Consider the following 20,874-nt stretch of genomic DNA (forward strand, 5'->3'; position numbering starts at 1 on the left):
GGCGTCGGTATGCTGACCGCCAGGATCCCGTGCCCCTGCCACGTAGCCGTATCCCCTTAAAAAACAATCTGAAGACGAGAGGTTGCAGAAGGGAGGATCTTCTGTCTTAAAGCTATAGTTTGCATTAAGTGCCATCTCCTTCAGTCCCCTCAAACTAATATAGTTCTGTAGGTATTTGGAATACAGATCTACACTAAATGTCTACAGTCAAAAGGTCTACCACTAATGGTAGACATCGATTTTGTTGACAGGGTCAAAAGGTCGACATGACAAATGGTTTGACACACATAGTAGACAAGTTTTTTTATTTATTTATTTTAATTTTTTTCAACTTTTACATACTTTCCAATCCACGTGGACGAAGATTGGAAATAGTAACCTATGCCGAGCACAGTGGGAGTGGAGCGAGGTAACTTCTCTCGCCATGCAAGGGTACGCAGTACAGTAATGGGGCTTGTTTGTGGCAACAAAAGTGAGAAAAAAAAGAAAAAAAAAATCTAAATTAACAAAATTTATTTTTTGTGTTGACCATTTCCATGTCGACCTAATGCATGTTTACCATTAGTGGTAGACCTATTGACTGTAGACCTTTTTTACTGTAGATCCAATAATCCACATCCAGTTCTGAATTAGCATCATACCTATAGAGAAAGTAAAAAAAAGATAGGATTTTGGTACTTACCAGGTAAATCCTTTTCTTTGAATCCATAGGGGGCACTGGAGTATTCTTAGGATATAGATGGCTTTAGCAGGAACAGGGCACTGAATATTTAAATTTAGAACTCCTCCCCTCCATATCCCAGAGTACCTCAGTGTTTTTTACTGAGCCGAACAGGAGCGAGAGAGGTTGACAATGGAGAATTACATATAACATAACAGACAACAATAAAGTTAACACATAACGTTACTGACAACTAAACAGTTGACACCATAACCGATAGAACTTGAAACTTAGAACCAGTCGGTGAGAATGTGTTACCATATTATCCCCTGAACTTACCACAAACCAGGTAAAACTGCTCTGGGTGGGCGTCCAGTGCCCCTATGGATTCAAAGAAAAGTATTTACCTGGTAAGTACCAAAATCCTATTTTCTTTTTCATCCACTAGGGGTCACTGGAGTAATCTTGGGACGTACCAAAGCTTCCCCCGTGGGCGGGAGAGCTGTTTGGCACCTGTAACACTAGGCGGCCAAAGCTAGAAGCTGATGCCGCAAACGTATCAAACTTGTAAAAGCGCACAAACGTGTGCACTGATGACCATGTAGCCGCACGGCAAAGCTGCGTCGTAGAAGCCCCACGACCAGCTGCCCATGAAGTTCCCACAGAACGTGTGGAATGAGCAGTTACTGATGTAGGCGGCTGTAACCTAGCATGAAGGTAAGCCTGACGTATGGTCAGTTTAATCTATCTGGATAAGGTCTGCTTAGAAGCTGGCCAACCCATCTTGGCAGCATCATAGAGAACAAACAACCTATCCGTCTTACGAACTGTAGACGTTCGGGATACATAAACGCGTAATGCGCGTACCACATCCAAAGTTCCAGAAGTTCCTGTTAAAACAGGAACTGCTATTGGTTGATTGATGTGAAAAAATGACACTACCTTTGGTAAGAAAGCGGAATTCGTCCGAAGTTCCGCTCTGTCATCATGAAACACCAAATACGGTGGCTTGCATGACAAGGCACCCAAATCTGAAATACGCCTTGCCGAAGCTAAGGCTAGGAGAAAAATAGTTTTCCAAGTGAGAAACTTAATATCCACTTGTTGTAAGGGTTCAAAATATGAAGACTGTAAGAAATCTAAAACCAGATTCAAGTCCCATGGCGCTGTAGGTGGAATGAATGGAGGCTGTACTCTGAGGACACCTTGCAGAAAGGTGTGTACAGACGGCAATAGAGCCAATCGTCTTTGAAAGTAAATTGACAAAGCAGAATACCTGACAAAGCAGAATACCTGCACCTTTAATTGACAAAGCAGAATACCTGACAAAGCAGAATACCTGCACCTTTAGTGTATATAAACACAGTCCTTCAGTGTATATAACCCCATCTGTAGAAATAACAAAAGACGGTATAACTTGAAAGAGGATGTCGGAAACTTCCGAGCTTCACACCAACCTACATAGGCACGCCAAATTCTGTAATAATGAGCTGCCGTAACTGGCTTCCTAGCACGTAACATGGTTGGTATAACCGATTCTGGAATGCCCTCTCTTAAGAGGGCGGTCACAACAGCCACCCTGTCAAACGCAGCAGCGCTAAATCGGGGTAAAGGAACGGACCCTGTTGTAACAGGTCCAGACGTAGCGGGAGTGGCCAAGGATCGTCTACGAGTAATCAGCGGAGATCCGAGAACCAAGCTCTCCGAGGCAAATGAGGCGCCACAAGTATGACTGTGGCGGACTCTCTTTTGATCCGTTTTAGCAACAGAGGGAGCAGCGGAAACGGTGGAAACAGATACACGAGGCTGTACGGCCACGCGATTGTGAGAGCATCCACCGCCACTGTCTTTGGATCTCTCGTTCTGGACACATACTGGGGCGTTTGGCGATTGTGGCGAGATGCCATCAGGTCCACTTGAGGGTAACCCCACCTTTGGACCAACATGTGAAACACTTCGGGATTTAATGCCCATTCTCCTGGATGAAAATCCCCACGGCTGAGATAATTCGCCTCCCGGAATGAACACTGCCGACAATATCACTTGGTGATGCTCGGCCCAATTGAGGATTCGAGCTACTTCCCGCATGGCCATGCGGCTTCTCGTTCCTCCTTGTTTGTTGATGTAAGCGACAGCCGTCGCGTTGTCTGACTGCACCTGGACAGTCTGAGACCGAAGCATGTGCACTGCTTGTCGTATCGCATTGTAAATTGCCCGGAGTTCCAGGACATTTATAGACCGCAATCTTTTGTGATCCGCCCAGAGACCCTGTAGCTGACAATTTTGAACTACAGCTCCCCAACCTCTGAGACTCGTGTCCGTCATTAGAAGTACCCAATTCCAGGCGCAAAACCGTTTTCCTGCGGTTAGATTGTGTACTTTGAGCCACCAGAGTAGAGATACTCTGGCCCGTGGCGACAACCTCACCCTGTGGTGAATCTGCAGATGCGAGCCCGACCACTGTGCGAGCACATTCAGCTGAAAAGGGCGTGAGTGAAATCTTCCGTACTGAAGCGCTTCGAAAGCTGCCACTATTTGTGCCTAAAAGGCGAATGCACAAATGTACCGAGACTGTGCGTGGCTTGAGCACTAATTGTACCAGATGACGAATAATCTGTACTTTCTGTTCTGGTAGCTAAATTCTTTGATTTACCGTATCGAGAATCATACCTAGGAATTGAAGTCGTTGAGACGGAATTAGATGCGATTTCTTGAAGTTGACAATCCCACCGTGCTGAACTAGTACATTGTACGTTAGCAACGCATGTTAAAGGAGAATCTGTTGAGACGGAGCTTTGATGAGCAGATCGTCCAAGTGTAGAACTATTATAACTCCCAGGGATCTGAGATGAGCTATCATCACAGACATCACTTTTGTGAATAACCGAGGCGCTGACGAGAGGCCAAACGGTAGAGCCTGAAATTGGTAATGGTTTTGCCGTACCGCAAACCTTAAGAAACTCTGATGCGGTGGCCAAATTGGAATGTGTAAGTACGCATTCTTGAGATCCAGCGCTATCATGAATTCCAGTGGCTCTAAACCTGCAATTACTGACCGCAGGAATTCCATCTTGAATCTGTAGTAAGTGACGTACTGATTGAGACCCTGTAGGTTCAATATCGGTCTGACCAAGCCATCCGGCTTTGGTACCATAAAAAAACTGGAATAATAACCCTGACCTTGTTGGTGAACAGGGACCGGAATCAAAACTGCTGAAGCTAGCAGAAACTGAATCGCAATCTGCAGAACCGCCTTCTTATTCAAAATAAGTGTGGGAGCTCCACACAAGCCCTGTTGCTACTTCGAGCACAGAAAAAACACTGAGGTACTCTGGGATATGGAGGGGAGGAGAGTTCTAAATTTAAATATTCAGTGCCCTGTTCCTGATAAAGCTGTCCATATCCCAAGAGTACTACAGTGATCCCTAGTGGATGAAAAAGAAATAAGAGCTGGCCAGCATTTGAAAGAGTGCCTAAACAAAACACGTGGAGCTGCAAATACAGTCTTATGTTACACAGACGTTGATTATACATATTTATGTTGTGTTTGTTTCACAGTTAGCAAAACAAAGCGACATAGAATAGACAATGGTGAGCACAGAGAAAAAAAAAAATTACAAAATAATGACAATGGGATGCTTGTCAATTACAGGAAAAATCGAATAGAATGAGATACAGAATTAGTGGATGTGTAATGTTCTTACCCATAGCTTTCAGTTCATTTCTGTGCTGCATGATTCGCTGGCGCTCCCTGGCAGCGGAGATGGGACTTTGCTTGTTTAGGTTAAAAAACAAAAACACATTTTTAAAAGTGGGCATTTCAACATATTAATTTACAATATTATAAAAATAAAATAAATAAAAACACTACAATAATAATAAGATTTTACTCACCGGTAAATCTATTTCTCGTAGTCCGTAGTGGATGCTGGGAACTCCGTAAGGACCATGGGGAATAGCGGCTCCGCAGGAGACTGGGCACAACTAAAGAAAGCTTTAGGACTACCTGGAGTGCACTGGCTCCTCCCTCTATGACCCTCCTCCAGACCTCAGTTAGGATACTGTGCCCGGAAGAGCTGACACAATAAGGAAAGGATTTTGAATCCCGGGTAAGACTCATACCAGCCACACCAATTACACCGTATAACTCGTGATACAATACCCAGTTAACAGTATGAAATATAACTGAGCCCCTCTACAGATGGCTCAACAATAACCCTTTAGTTAAACAATAACTATATACTAGTATTGCAGACAATCCGCACTTGGGACGGGCGCCCAGCATCCACTACGGACTACGAGAAATAGATTTACCGGTGAGTAAAATCTTATTTTCTCTAACGTCCTAAGTGGATGCTGGGAACTCCGTAAGGACCATGGGGATTATACCAAAGCTCCCAAACGGGCGGGAGAGTGCGGATGACTCTGCAGCACCGAATGAGCGAACTCTAGGTCCTCCTCAGCCAGGGTATCAAACTTGTAGAATTTAGCAAATGTGTTTGACCCCGACCAAGTAGCTGCTCGGCAAAGTTGTAAAGCCGAGACCCCTCGGGCAGCCGCCCAAGAAGAGCCCACTTTCCTCGTGGAATGGGCTTTTACAGATTTAGGATGCGGCAGTCCAGCCGCAGAATGTGCAAGTTGAATCGTGCTACAGATCCAGCGAGCAATAGTCTGCTTTGAAGCAGGCGCACCCAACTTGTTGGGTGCATGCAGGATAAATAGCGAGTCAGTCTTTCTGACTCCAGCTGTCGTGGAAACATAGATTTTTAGGGCCCGGACTACGTCCAGCAACTTGGAGTCCTCCAAGTCACGAGTAGCCGCAGGCACCACAATAGGCTGGTTCAAATGAAAAGCTGAAACCACCTTTGGGAGAAATTGGGGACGAGTCCTCAATTCCGCCCTATCCATATGGAAAATCAGATAAGGGCTTTTACATGACAAAGCCGCCAATTCTGACACACGCCTGGCCGAAGCCAAGGCCAACAGCATGACCACTTTCCACGTGAGATATTTTAGTTCCACGGTTTTAAGTGGTTCAAACCAATGTGACTTTAGGAAATCCAACACCACGTTGAGATCCCAAGGTGCCACTGGGGGCACAAAAGGGGGCTGAATATGCAGCATTTCCTTAACAAATGTCTGAACTTCAGGTAGTGAAGCCAGTTCTTTTTGGAAGAAAATCGAGAGCCGAAATCTGGACCTTAATGGAACCCAATTTTAGGCCCATAGTCACCCCTGACTGTAGGAAGTGCAGAAATCGACCTAGCTGAAATTCCTCTGTTGGGGCCTTCCTGGCCTCACACCACGCAACATATTTCCGCCATATGCGGTGATAATGGTTTGCGGTCACTTCTTTCCTAGCTTTAATTAGCGTAGGGATAACTTCCTCCGGAAAGCCCTTTTCCTTCAGGATCCGGCGTTCAACCGCCATGCCGTCAAACGCAGCAGCGGTAAGTCTTGGAACAGACAGGGCCCCTGCTGCAGCAGGTCCTGTCTGAGCGGCAGAGGCCATGGGTCCTCTGAGATCATTTCTTGAAGTTCTGGGTACCAAGCTCTTCTTGGCCAATCCGGAACAATGAGTATAGTTCTTACTCCTCTCCTCCTTATTATTCTCAGTACCTTGGGTATGAGAGGCAGAGGAGGGAACACATACACCGACTGGTACACCCACGGTGTTACCAGAGCGTCCACAGCTATCGCCTGAGGGTCCCTTGACCTGGCGCAATATCTTTTTAGCTTTTTGTTGAGGCGGGACGCCATCATGTCCACCTGTGGCCTTTCCCAATGGTGTACAATCATTTGGAAGACTTCTGGATGAAGTCCCCACTCTCCCGGGTGGAGGTCGTGTCTGCTGAGAAAGTCTGCTTCCCAGTTGTCCACTCCGAGAATGAACACTGCTGACAGTGCTAACACATGATTTTCCGCCCATCGGAGAATCCTTGTGGCTTCTGCCATCGCCATCCTGCTTCTTATGCCGCCCTGTCGGTTTACATGGGCGACCGCCGTGATGTTGTCTGACTGGATCAGCACCGGCTGGTGTTGAAGCAGGGGTCTTGCCTTACTTAGGGCATTGTAAATGGCCCTTAGTTCCAGAATATTTATGTGTAGGGAAGTCTCCTGACTTGACCATTGTCCTTGGAAATTTCTTCCCTGTGTGACTGCCCCCCAACCTCGAAGGCTGGCATCCGTGGTCACCAGGACCCAGTCCTGTATGCCGAATCTGCGGCCCTCTAGAAGATGAGCACTTTGCAGCCACCACAGCAGCGACACCCTGGCCCTTGGAGACAGGGTTATCAGCCGATGCATCTGAAGATGCGATCCGGACCACTTGTCCAACAGATCCCACTGAAAGATCCTTGCATGGAACCTTCCGAATGGAATTGCTTCGTAAGAAGCCACCATCTTTCCCAGGACTCGCGTGCAGTGGTGCACCAACACCTGTTTTGGTTTTAGGAGGTCTCTGACTAGAGATGACAACTCCTTGGCCTTCTCCTCCGGGAGAAACACTTTTTTCTGTTCTGTGTCGAGAACCATCCCCAGGAACAGTAGACGCGTTGTAGGAACCAGCTGCGACTTCGGAATGTTCAGGATCCAGCCGTGCTGTAGTAGCACTGCCCGAGCTAGTGCTACTCCGATCAACAACTGTTCCCTGGACCTCGCCTTTATAAGGAGATCGTCCAAGTACGGGATAATTATAACTCCCTTTTTTCGAAGGAGTATCATCATCTCTGCCATTACCTTGGTAAATACCCTCGGTGCCGTGGACAGACCAAACGGCAACGTCTGGAATTGGTAATGACAGTCCTGTACCACAAATCTGAGGTACTCCTGGTGAGGATAGTAAATGGGGACATGCAGGTAAGCATCCTTGATGTCCAGTGATACCATGTAATCCCCTTCGTCCAGGCTTGCAATAACCGCCCTGAGCGATTCCATTTTGAACTTGAACCTTTGTATATAAGTGTTCAAGGATTTCAAATTTAAGATGGGTCTCACCGAACCGTCCGGTTTCGGTACCACAAACATTGTGGAATAGTAACCCCGTCCCTGTTGAAGGAGGGGTACCCTGACTATCACCTGCTGCGAATACAGCTTGTGAATTGCCTCCAGCACTGCCTCCCTGTCCGAGGGAGCCGTCGGCAAGGCAGATTTGAGGAAACGGCGAGGGGGAGACGTCTCGAATTCCAGCTTGTACCCCTGAGATACTACCTGTAGAATCCAGGGATCCACCCGTGAGCGAGCCCACTGGTCGCTGAAGTTCTTGAGACGGGCCCCCACCGTACCTGGCTCCGCCTGTGGAGCCCCAGCGTCATGCGGTGGACTTAGAGGAAGCGGGGGAGGACTTTTGTTCCTGGGAACTGGCTGTATGCTGCAGCTTTTTCCCTCTACCTCTGCCTCTGGGCAGAAAGGACGCGCCTTTAACCCGCTTACCTTTCTGGGACTGAAAGGACTGTACCTGATAATACGGTGCTTTCTTTGGCTGTGAGGGAACATGGGGTAAAAATGCTTATTTCCCAGCTGTAGCTGTAGAAACGAGGTCCGAGAGACCATCCCCAAACAACTCCTCACCCTTGTAAGGCAAAACTTCCATGTGCCTTTTAGAATCAGCATCACCTGTCCACTGCCGAGTCCACAATCCTCTCCTGGCAGAAATGGACATTGCGTTTATTTTAGATGCCAGCCGGCAAATATCCCTCTGTGCATCTCTCATGTATAAGACTGCGTCTTTAATGTGCTCTATGGAGAGCAATATAGTGTCCCTGTCTAAGGTATCATGTTATCTGACAGGGAATCTGACCACGCAGCTGCAGCACTGCACATCCATGCTGAAGCAATAGCTGGTCTCAGTATAATGCCTGAGTGTGTATATACAGACTTCAGGATAGCCTCCTGCTTTCTATCTGCAGGTTCCTTTAAGGCGGCCGTGTCCGGAGACGGTAGTGCCACCTTCTTTGACAGACGTGTGAGCGCTTTATCCACCCTAGGGGATGTCTCCCAACGTGACCTGTCCTCTGTCGGGAAAGGGTACGCCATTAGTAACTTTTTAGAAATTACCAGTTTCTTATCGGGGGAAGCCCACGTTTTTTCTCCCCAAACATAATACCCTTTTTTGTGGTACCTGGGGTAATATCAGAAATATGCAACACATTTTTCATTGCCGTAATCATGTAATGGGTGGCTCTATTGGAATGTACACTAGTCTCATCATCGTCGACACTGGAGTCAGTATCTGTGTCGACATCTGTGTCTGCCATCTGAGGTAGCGGGCGTTTTAGAGCCCCTGATGGCTTTTGAGACGTCTGGGCAGGCACGGGCTGAGAAGCCGGCGTGACGACCCCGCAGGGGGTGACATCACATTTATCGGCACCTGCTCCGCCTCCACATAAGCCTCCTCATCAAAATGTCGACACAGCCGTACCGACACACCGCACACACACAGGGAATGCTCTGACTGAGGACAGGACCCCACAAAGTCCTTTGGGGAGACAGAGAGAGAGTATGCCAGCACACACCAGAGCGCTATATAATGTAGGGATTCACACTATACATAGTGATTTTTCCCTTATAGCTGCTATTAATATACAGATACTGCGCCTAAATTTAGTGCCCCCCCCCCCCTCTCTTTTTTACCCTATGAAGTCTGGAAACTGCAGGGGAGAGCCTTGGAAGCGTCCTTCCAGCGGAGCTGTGAGGAAATGGCGCCAGTGTGCTGAGGGAGATAGCCAGGCCCCTTTCTCGGCGGGCTTCTCCCGCTTTTTTATGGAATAAAAACGAAAACAAAAAACACACCTGGCGCTGTGACGGATTTCAGATGAATGCAGCAATCCCAAAAAGGTCTTTGGTTTTAACCCTTATTACAGAACTTCATACAAAACAACAAAACTAGGACTGCGCAATTCACTCTGATATGGATATTTAATCTCATAAAATTAATCCTTAAAAACACATATAATAACATACAATACTAAATGCCGGCCAGCATTACATAAAAATTATAATATAAACCCCATAGATCTATTATTGATGGGTCTTAATAATAGAGAATATATTACTTAATTCTATTAAAAATACCTCTTACACTTTATATCCAAATATATGCACTAAAAAATTCATTAACCATTAATCTCTTTCTCATGCTATATTGTATCACTTCCAATAGATTTCAACCAAAATAGGTATGTCCAGCGCTTTTTTCAGTTTTGTACCTGCAACCATGCCAGGTATTTTCTCCTTTTTGATAATGATATTTTATCCCAGCATATATTTAATTAGTAGCTTAGTCCGAACCAGAAAGTCTCTCTCCTCAATTAAGAGACATCCACATTCAGTTATACACTTATAACCGCCTCCACATAATGGGCTTCTGCCGTTTTAGCTAGGCAGCTCATGCACGATTAAAGCCTCTTATCAAACAGTCATAGCATTCCAATTTTTCAAGATACATTACTATGCCTGTGCAATGTTCTTAGATGAACCCCTCCCGGCTTGTATCAGCCTTATCTAGAGTCTCCGGGTTTACCACTGCGGCGTGTTGCTCTTCCCAACCTCCGTGGGGTATCTTATGCCTGCGGCCGGCCGGCCGGCAAGTGTCTCTGCTGATTCCTCCTGTGACGACAGACGCGTTTCTCCGCCTTCTATTTTGTCGGCGGCTTCTTCAGTGTCAGATGCTCAAGCTTTGTTTCATCTTGTTTAAATACCTGCTCGTGCCGATCGCGCGTGCGTGTTATCACTGCGGATCAAGCCTCATTATCATTTTCGGCTTCCAATACCTATCTACTCTCCAAATTTTATTAATGGTTAATAATATGTGTTGCATATTATAATAAGAGGTTATACTTAGAAACATAGAAACATAGAATTTGTCGGCAAATAAGAACCACTTGGCCCATCTAGTCTGCCCCTTTTTTTTTTTTATATTATTTTTTAACACTAACCTTATTTGATCCTTATTTCTTTGTAAGGATATCCTTATGTCTATCCCATGCATGTTTAAATTGCTCTACTGTCTTAGCCTCTACCACCTCTGATGGGAGGCTATTCCACTTGTCCACTACCCTTTCTGTGAAGTAATTTTTCCGCAAATTTCCCCTGAACCTCTCCCCCTCCAGTCTCAGTGCATGTCCTCGTGTCCTATTGCTTCTCTTCATTTGGAGAATGTTTCCCTCCTGGACTTTGTTAAAACCTTTCATATATTTGAAAGTTTCTATCATGTCCCCCTTTTCCCTTCTCTGCTCCAAACTATACATATTGAGATTTCTTAGTCTTTCTGGGTATGTTTTGTGATGTAGGCCATGCACCATTTTAGTTGCCCTCCTTTGTACAGTTTCTAATGTATTAATATCCTTTTGAAGATATGGCCTCCAGAACTGAATACAGTATTCTAGATGAGGCCGTACCAATGACCTATACAGTGGCATTATTACTTCTTTCTTTCTGCTGCTGATTCCTCTCCCAATGCAGCCAAGCATCTGACTAGCCTTCCTCATTGCCTTGTTACATTGCTTACCTGCTTTTAAGTCATCTGAAATAGTGACTCCTAGATCCCTTTCCTCCTCAGTAGTTTCCAGTATAGTGCCATTAATACTGTATTTAGCTTTAGGATTTTTGAGACCCAAGTGCATGATTTTGCATTTTTTGGCATTAAACTGTAATTGCCAGACTCTTGACCATTCCTCTAGTCTACCTAGATCCTCAATCATTTGTTTTACCCCACCTGGTGTGTCTACCCTGTTGCATACCTTTATGTCATCTGCAAAAAGGCATACTTTCCCTTTAATGCCATTTGCAATGTCACCAATAAAGATATTAAAAAGCACTGGTCCAAGTACAGATCCCTGGGGTACTCCACTGGTAACATTTCCCTCCTGTGAATGCACTCCATTTACCACAACTCTCTGTTTTCTATCCTTCAACCAAGATCTTATCCATTCAATAATCCTAATATCCAATCCCAAACTTTCAAGTTTATTTAGCAGTCTGCGATGTGGAACTGTGTCAAAAGCCTTACTAAAGTCTAGATAAGCTATATCCATGGCTCCACCTTTATCCATCACTTTAGTCACACAATCAAAAAAGTCAATAAGATTTGTTTGACATGATCTCCCCCCAGTGAATCCATGCTGTTTGGGATCCAGTAAATTGCCGGATTTGAGATAATCTACAACTCTTTCTTTTAAGTGTTTCCATCAATTTCCCTACTACTGATGTAAGACTCACTGGTCTGTAGTTGTTTGCCTCTTCCTTGCTTCCACTTTTGTGCAGTGGGACTACGTTTGCTCTTTTCCAGTCCCCTGGAATTTCTCCTGTAGCTAATGACTGGTTGAATAATTCTGTCAATGGTGCTACCAGCACCTCTTTAAGTTCTTTTAGTATCCTTGGATGTATCCCATCTGGCCCCATAGATTTGTCCACTTTCAGCTTTGAGAGTTCTGTTAGGACCTTCTCCTCTGTAAATGTACTTGTTTCATTTTCCTGAATATCCCTGCAACTTAACTGTGGCCCCTTCCCCTCTCTTTCAGTAGTAAATACTGAGCAAAAATAATCATTAAGATGATCTGCTATTAAATTGTCTCCTTCAACAAGACTCCCAGTGTCCGTCTTTAGTTTTATAATTCCGCCTTTTGTTTTTCTCTTTTCGCTTATATACCTAAAAAACGTTTTGCCTCCTTTACCCACTGACTGGGCCATTTTCTCCTCAGCTTGTGCCTTTGCACATCTGATTACCTTCTTTGTCTCCTTCTGTCTACATATAGATTGGTAAATGCTCAATTAGCTTAGTGATATCATTCAGGTGCTCGAAAGGAAGGGGTATTTCTGAGCAAGAAAAAAAGCAATTGTTTCCCCAGCACACTGAATGGATAACAGTAACCAGATATAAATCCCACATGATAATAGAATTCAGAGATCTTCGTTACACATATTTGCGCAAATGTGTGGTTAAGCCCCAAAGCCGCATCAAGGCCTCTCTGTATATTTGGGGTCCCTAGCGCTATATCTAGGTGCAGGGTGTGGCACCCCAAAACACCAGAATGAGCCAGAAAGCACAGCGTGACATACCAGTGTAAAAAACTATAGTGTTAATAAATTAGTATTTAGGAAGCCGAAGCTATAGAGGGGGTGATACAAACATGAAATGTAATTAAAATAGAGAAATAGTGTTAGAAAATTAATAAGTGAAAAGTGTTAATAGAATGTAAAGGTATGCCACACTAAAGCCATCCAGCTCAGCCAGTCCAGAGGCACCACACCTCACACCTCCATTACCCCAATCTGGGTCTAATATTAACCAGCAAGGAGTCACATGATAATGGCTCCTTACTAAAATATGTCTAAGCTAAGAGCTACTTACCTTGGAGCAACCCCATAATGCTCCATGTGGCATGTCAGGGCCTGCACCTCCTCCTAATGCAGAAACCTCTCTGCCTCTCACAACATACATATAGATTGGTAAATGCTCAATTAGCTTAGTGATATCATTCAGGTGCTCGAAAGGAAGGGGTATTTCTGAGCAAGAAAAAAAGGCAATTGTTTCCCCAGCACACTGAATGGATAACAGTAACCAGATATAAATCCCACATGATAATAGAATTCAGAGATCTTCGTTACACATATTTGCGCTAATGTGTGGTTAAGCCCCAAAGCCGCATCAAGGCCTCTCTGTATATTTGGGGTCCCTAGCGCTATATCTAGGTGCAGGGTGTGGCACCCCAAAACACCAGAATGAGCCAGAAAGCACAGCGTGACATACCAGTGTAAAAAACTATAGTGTTAATAAATTAGTATTTAGGAAGCCGAAGCTATAGAGGGGGTGTCTAACAAGATATATCTTTTTGTCTTCATTATTTTGTGTCTGCTTATATTTCCTAAAAGCCATCTTTTTTGCTCTCACAATATTTGCTACTTCTTTTGCAAACCACACTGGCTTCCTTTTCCTTGTGTTTTTCCTAACAGTTTTGATACAAAGGTCTGTTGCCTTCAATATTGCACATTTGAATGTTTCCCACCTCTCCTGCACTGTTTCCAAGTTCCTCCACTCTGCCAAAGAATCACTTACACATTTTCCCATCCCTACAAAATCAGCCTTCCTAAAATCCAACACCTTTGTTTTTGTATGGGACAAGTCAGTCTCTGTCTTAATGCTGAACCATACTGCTTGATGATCACTGGATCCCAGGTTTTCACCCACTTTTAAGTCCGATAATCTGTCTCCATTTGTAAGTATTAAGTCTAATATTGCGTCTTTCCGAGTGGGCTCCCTCACCAATTGGTGGAGGGATGCTCCCTGAAGGGAATTTAAAATGTTCCTACTTCTAGTGGAACTAGCAACAGACACCTCCCAGTTTACATCAGGAAGATTAAAGTCTCCCATGATTATTACCTCTCCTTTTAATGCCATTTTAGTTATGTCCTGCAATAGGTTCTTGTCAAGTTCCTCTTCCTGACCTGGTGGCCTGTATATCACGCCAATACGAATAATCAACTTTTCCCCTGTTTCTATGGTCACCCAAAGGGCCTCAGTTTTTTCTTCAATACTTTGTATTAATGTAGTATTTATGGCATTTTTTACTTATAATTCCATTTATACTGTTACTATTTTAAAAAATATACAGTTAATTTTAACTATACAGATAATAACATATAAATAATTAATCACTAAACAACCTTAACACATCTTGAATTTATCATTGGTATCACTCCAAAGCGTAATTTATTTTAGTTTCTTCATTCCTAACACTCATTTGGACCACATAATATTATATTCAACCTCCACATATATATATATATATATATATATATATATATATACACACACACACACACATACATACACACACACTAATATATTTTTCTCCTTCCACTATATTGGACCCTTTTTACATGATTTTCTTCATTTATACATTTCTATCTTTATTCACTTATTCTAATAAACTACATACATATATATATATATATATATATATATATATATATATATATATATATATATATATATATATATATATATATATATACATACATACATAGATACCCCCTACAATTTCTAACTCAAGAACAGCCGTATTAAACCACTTATAGAAATATATATGAGATAAACCACAAGAACCCCCCATATATCCCTATATGGATACAATACCCCTATATCCCATTCAGTTCCACCGTGTCATTAAGACCTGATGGTATTAATGTATCTAATCTATAGATCCAGTAGGCCTCTCGTCTTTGAAGCCTATCCCCCCCTCGATTGGTGGATTTTATTAATTCTATTCCAACCATTATAATATTGTTCACATTAGCTTTTTGACAATGTATTACATGATCCGATAATGGATGTCTCGCCCCTTTTATTATGTTTCTCCGATGCTCCATATAGCGAACATGTAGGGTCCTCGTGGTTCGTCCCACATACTGTTTCCCACATTTACAGGTAATGAGATAAATAATGTAAGTAGACATGCAATTAATAAACTCTTTGATAGGAAAAATCTCACCAGTGATAGATGACTGAAAAGTCAAACTTTTTCTTGGTATATTACCACACGGAAGACAATCAATTTTCCCATATTTATGATATCCCATCGGTCTCACAGGCAACCATGTATTTAATATAACACCTTTCCCCCCTTTTTCTTTTTGAAAATGACTTGGTACCAACTTTTTCCTTAAATTGTCTGCTTTCCTAAAAATCGTGTGTCCTCTAGGGTCTATACATGTTTTTAACACTTCATCTAAAAGTAACAGAGATGTGTTCTTCTTAATTACCTGACTAATCTTATACGCACAGCTATTATACTTTGTGACAAATACTTCACTTCTCTCTCCCACAATCCCCCTCTTATTTTTGTTATTTATATTATTAATATTATTAAGTTTGGGTCTTAATAACATTTCCCTATCCATAACTTCCACCTCACGGTAAGCTTTATCCAAAATCCCCTGTGGATATCCCTGTTCCTGAAAGGACTCCATCATTGTCCTTGCTTGCATATGAAACATAGGAAGCGAGCTACAATTACGACGTAGTCTAACCAACTGTCCCCTAGGAATATTATCTTTCCAACTACGTTTATGTGCACTCTTGTAGTCTAGATACCGATTATTATCTACTGGTTTAATATATGTTTTTGTTACTAACCTTTCATCCTCTACTGATAGCTCTATATCTAGGAAACATAACTTATCAGTGCTGTAACTTGTTGTGAACTTTAAACCAAAATTATTATCATTTAAACCATTAGTGAATTGCTGAAGTGCTTCTAAAGTCCCCCCCCAAACCATAAACAAATCATCTATAGATCGACCATAGTATACCAGATCCGCCCCGAGCCCGCCTTCCCACACATGCTCCTCCTCAAAGGCACCCATATATAGGTTGGCGAAACTCGGAGCGAATCTGGCCCCCATGGCCGCACCTCGTGTCTGTAAATAATAATGTGCATCAAACATAAAATAATTATGTGTTAATATGAACTTAATAGCCTCTAATAAGAAGACACGTAGAGGGTCCGAGGTATTTCCCTGTCTCAGATAACTTTCCACTGCCAAAATTCCCTTTTCATGTGGAATATTCGTGTATAATGACTCCACGTCACACGTTACTAGATAGAAACCTCTTCTCCACTTAATTTTATTTATAATATTCAAAAAATGTTGTGTATCCTTTATAATGGGACCTCAAACCCTCTACATGTCCCTGTAAATGGTGATCAACAAAAAAAGATAAATTATTCGTGAGTGATCCCACACCCGAAATAATAGGTCTCCCCGGTGGATTAACTAGTGATTTATGAATCTTGGGTAAATAATAAAATGTTGCCGTGACTGGATGTGCACAAAGTAAAAAATTAAACGTTTCCTTAGATATAGAACCACCTTCAAAGGCTGTATCCAATAATTCCATATATTGTTTCTGAAAAAGGGTGGTGGGGTTACCCTCCAACCTATGATAAAATTTTGTATCCCCAAGTTGCCTTTGGCATTCTGTGATGTATTCTTCTGTTTCTATGATTACCACCCCACCCCCCTTATCAGCTGGCTTTATTGTTATGCTCCTATCCTCCTGTAGAGATCTTATTGCTTTCCTTTCTCCTAAGGTCAGGTATTTTAAGTCGTGTGATTTCTCACATATTTGTTTAAAGCTCGCAAGTGTTGATTTATAGAAGCTTTCTATGTATGGTCCTTTAAATGCTAAAGGATAGAAATCTGATTTCTTTTTAAAGGGCTTTGCCCTGATGTCAAAAAATAGGATTTTGGTACTTACCAGGTAAATCCTTTTCTTTGAATCCATAGGGGGCACTGGAGTACTCTTGGGATATGGACGGCGTAGCAGAACAAAGGCACTGAATATTTAAATTTAGAACTCTCCACCCCTCCATATCCCTAGAGTACCTCAGTGTACGAACCCAGTGTTTTTACTGAGCGAACTACTATAGAGAGGTTGACAATGGAGAATTCCTATAACATAACGGGCAACAACAAAGTTGACCCATAACGTTAATGTCAACTAAAGAGTTGACAGCATAACCGATAGACCTTTATAGTTTGAACCAATCGGTGAAAATGTGTTACCATAAGCTCCTTTGAGCTTAATACAAACCAGGTAAAACGTGTTACCCTAAGCTCCTCTGAGCTTAAAACAACCCAGGTAAAACTGCTCTGGGTGGGCGTCCAGTGCCCCCTATGGATTCAAAGAAAAGGATTTACCTGGTAAGTACCAAAATCCTATTTTCTTTTTCATCCACTAGGGGTCACTGGAGTACTCTTGGGACGTACCAAAGCTTCCCTCGTGGGCGGGAGAGCTGTTTGACACTTGTAACAGTAGGCAGCCAAAGCTAGATGCTGATGCCGCAACCATTCATAACGTGTAAACGTGCACAAACGTGGTGCACTGAAGGCTATGTAGCCGCGTCGTAGACGCTCCACGACCCGCTGGGTCTGACATTCCCACAGAACCTGTGGGATGAGCTATTACTGACGTAGGCGATTGTAACTTAGCCTTAAAGTAAGCCTGACTTGTAGTAATGTCTGCTGAGAAACTGGCTAACCCCAGTTGGCAGCATCCTAGAGAACAAACAACGTATCCGTATCACGTACTGTAGACGTTCGGGACATATATAAACGCGTAATGCGTGTACCACATTCAGAATTCTAGAATGTGCTGTCAACACAGGAACCACTATTGGTATATTGATGTGAAGAATAAGAAAGCGGAATTCGTCCGAAGATCTGCTTTGTCATGAGAAAACTCAAATACGGTGGCTTGGAATACAAGGCACCCAAATATGAAACCAAAACCCTTGCCGAAGCTAAGGCTAGAAGAAAAATGTTTTCCCAAGTGAGAAACTTAATCCCCATTTGTTGTAAGGGTTCAAAATATGAAAACTGTAAGAAATCTGAACCCAACCTCAAGTCACCTGGCGCTGTAGGTGGGATAAATGGAGGCTGCACTTTGATGACACCTTGTAGAAAGGTGTGTACAGACGCAATAGAGTCAAACGTCTTTGAAAATAAGTTGACCACACAGATACCTGCACCCTCAGTGCAGATAAACGCAGTTCTCCATCCCACCCCGTTTGTAAAATAACAGAATACGGGTAACTTGAAAGATGATGTCGGAAACTTCCGAGCTTTACCACCTATATAAGCACACCAAATTTTGTAATAATGAGCTGCCTTAAGCGGCTTACTAGCTCGTAACATGGTTGGTATAACCGATACTGTAATGCCCTATTTCTTTTCTTAAGAGGGCGGTCTGAACCCCCACCCCGTCAACCGCAGCTGCGGTACATAGGTAATAGGTACATAGGTAACTATGGGTAAAAGAACGTTCCCTGTTGTAACAGGTTGGACGTATTATGAGCTGGCCAAGATCGTGTGCAAGTATTCCTTGGAGATTCGAGAAGCAAGCTCTCCGAAACCCATGAGATATCACTAGTATGACTGTGACGAACTGTCTTATGATCCGTTTTGGCAACGGAGAGAGCAGCGGAAAATGGTGGAGCCAGATACACGATGCTGAATGACCACACGAATGTGAGAGACTCCACCGCCACTGCCCTTGTGATCTGTCGTTTTGTACACATACTGAGCTTTTGTAATTGTGGCGAGATGCCATCATGTATACCTGAGGGTAACCCCTTCTGTGGGCTCACATATGAAACACCTCTGGATTTAATGTCCAGTTTTCAGGATATAAATCCTGACGGGTGAGATCATCTGTCTAACAGATGTCCACTTGCGGAATGAACCCCGTTGACATCATCACATAATGGTGTTCTGGGCAATTGAGGATTCGAGTTACCTGCCGCATTGCCATGCGGCTTCTTGGTTCTCCCTGGTTGTTGTGTATGCAACTCCCGTTGCGTTGTCTGACTGCACTTGGTCAGACTGAAAGCGAAGCATGTAGTGCATTGTAAATTGCACGGAGTTCCAGGACATTTATCGACAGCAATCTGTCGTGATCCGTTTTAGAACCTCTGTCGCTGATCTTTTTTTAACTACAACTCCTGAACCTCTGAGACTCTCGTCCAGAGTATATACACCCTCGCCCCTCTGTGGGAAACGCGAGTGAAGGGCGGCGAACTAAAGCGCTTTGAAAACACATCATTATTCTTAACAGGCGAATACACCAATGTACCGCTAGTGTGCGTGGCTTTTGCACTAATTACTAGATGTACATTTGTTCTTGCTGGTGTAGTAGGTAAATGTCTTTGATTTACCGTATTTATAATCTTACCTAGGAATTGACGTCGTTCAGACGGAATTCGATGCGATTGTTTTTGAACTTGACCTGCCACCGCAGTATACATTAGTAGCGCAAGTTAGAGGAACTCTGTTGAGACAGAGTTCTTATGAGCAGATCGTCTAAGTTAGAGGAACTCTGTTGAGACAGAGTTCTTATGAGCAGATCGTCTAAGTATGGAACGATTGTCACTGTCAGGACTCTGAGATGAGCTATCATCACCAACATCACTTTGGTAAATACCCGAGGCGTTGACAAGAAGCCAAACGGTAGACCTGAAATGGTTAATGGTTGTGGCGTTTTGCAAACGCTAGAACCTGTGATGACCAAACCGGAATGGGTAAATACGCATTGTGAAGATCAAGTGCAATTATGCAATTTTGTGGCTCCAATATGCAAATACTAACCGCAGAAAATCCATTTTCAAACTGCAGTAAGTGACTTGCTGATTGACTGCGACGGAGCGGTCTGGTTTTGTTACCCCAAACAGAGGGGAATAAGTAACCCTGACTCTGTTGGTGTACTACTGCCTGGTTATAAAGACAGCTGAAAACCAGCAGAGACTAAATGGCAACCTGCCAAACCGTTCGACAGAGGCAGTCTTGTCCTTTAATCTGTAAATAGCTGAGACATCCATGAGTTGATGTCTGGAAACGCAAATGTAACGTGTAAAGACGCGCTTCCACAATTGGAACATGGAGATGGCCTAAGAGGTCGTCAAGCCACTGGCTTGCTGACTGTAGCGTCCTGTCGTTACAAGGCGTGACTGTTTTGTACCACCGCCTTGAAAAAACTGAAGTCTAAAGGGATTAAACGCCGGCACAAGTATCTCCGTTTTGATACTGGATGCGGTAATGGCTGAATATCAAATTTAGGACCAAACAAGCTCTGGCCTTGTCGCGCTTAAACTAGCGACGATGAAAAGTGAGAATTGAAGTAACCGGCGTTAGCAGAAGCTTTACAGATATACTCTGCAGCTTCTTTTAACAGTTCATTGTTTCCATACATAGTCTAGTGACCCAAATGTATCTTTGGTCTTTATAATGTTTGACACAGACGCATTTACCAATGGCGGATCGCGTCTTAAATAGTGGTTAGAGTCTACTCAGTCTCTGTAAAAATGGAGACATTGACTCACTGGGATTTAGCAATGTATGGTTGTCAAAAACCCCGCACTATCTGAGTGCTGGACTAATGTACCCTTCTCACTCGTAGTTATCGGTGTGAGATTTGACATAGAATCGTGCATTAAATTATAAGACCAGTTAAATAAACACCCTGGTACCCAAAGGGAAATTGGCCCTTTGGAAAGACTGTCCTTCGTTAGTGCTGGTGGAGTAACTTCCGAGACTCCGATTACCGCTCTTTTAATTTGAATTGCCAATGCTTAACATAGGATCTTTAAAATTATTTTTTAGTCTGCGCTAGAGCCTTACTCGCTATGCAGACAGACACCACAATAGTCAACGGACAG

The 20,874-nt window shown here is 43.4% G+C and overlaps 1 protein-coding gene across 3 annotated transcripts in view; it reads right to left on the bottom strand.

Annotated features, from left to right (window-relative positions):
* BAZ1A (bromodomain adjacent to zinc finger domain 1A) overlaps positions 1-20,874 on the bottom strand; it is a 284,468-nt gene that overhangs the window by 200,668 nt on the left and 62,926 nt on the right. For all 3 annotated transcript variants that reach the window (XM_063947878.1, XM_063947879.1, XM_063947877.1), the window contains exon 8: positions 4,366-4,435. In XM_063947878.1, the coding sequence (XP_063803948.1) occupies positions 4,366-4,435 (70 nt within the window). The remainder of the gene's footprint in view (positions 1-4,365; positions 4,436-20,874) is intronic.

The sequence above is a fragment of the Pseudophryne corroboree genome, chromosome 12 (assembly GCF_028390025.1).
Source record: "Pseudophryne corroboree isolate aPseCor3 chromosome 12, aPseCor3.hap2, whole genome shotgun sequence".
Classification (NCBI taxonomy): domain Eukaryota; kingdom Metazoa; phylum Chordata; class Amphibia; order Anura; family Myobatrachidae; genus Pseudophryne; species Pseudophryne corroboree.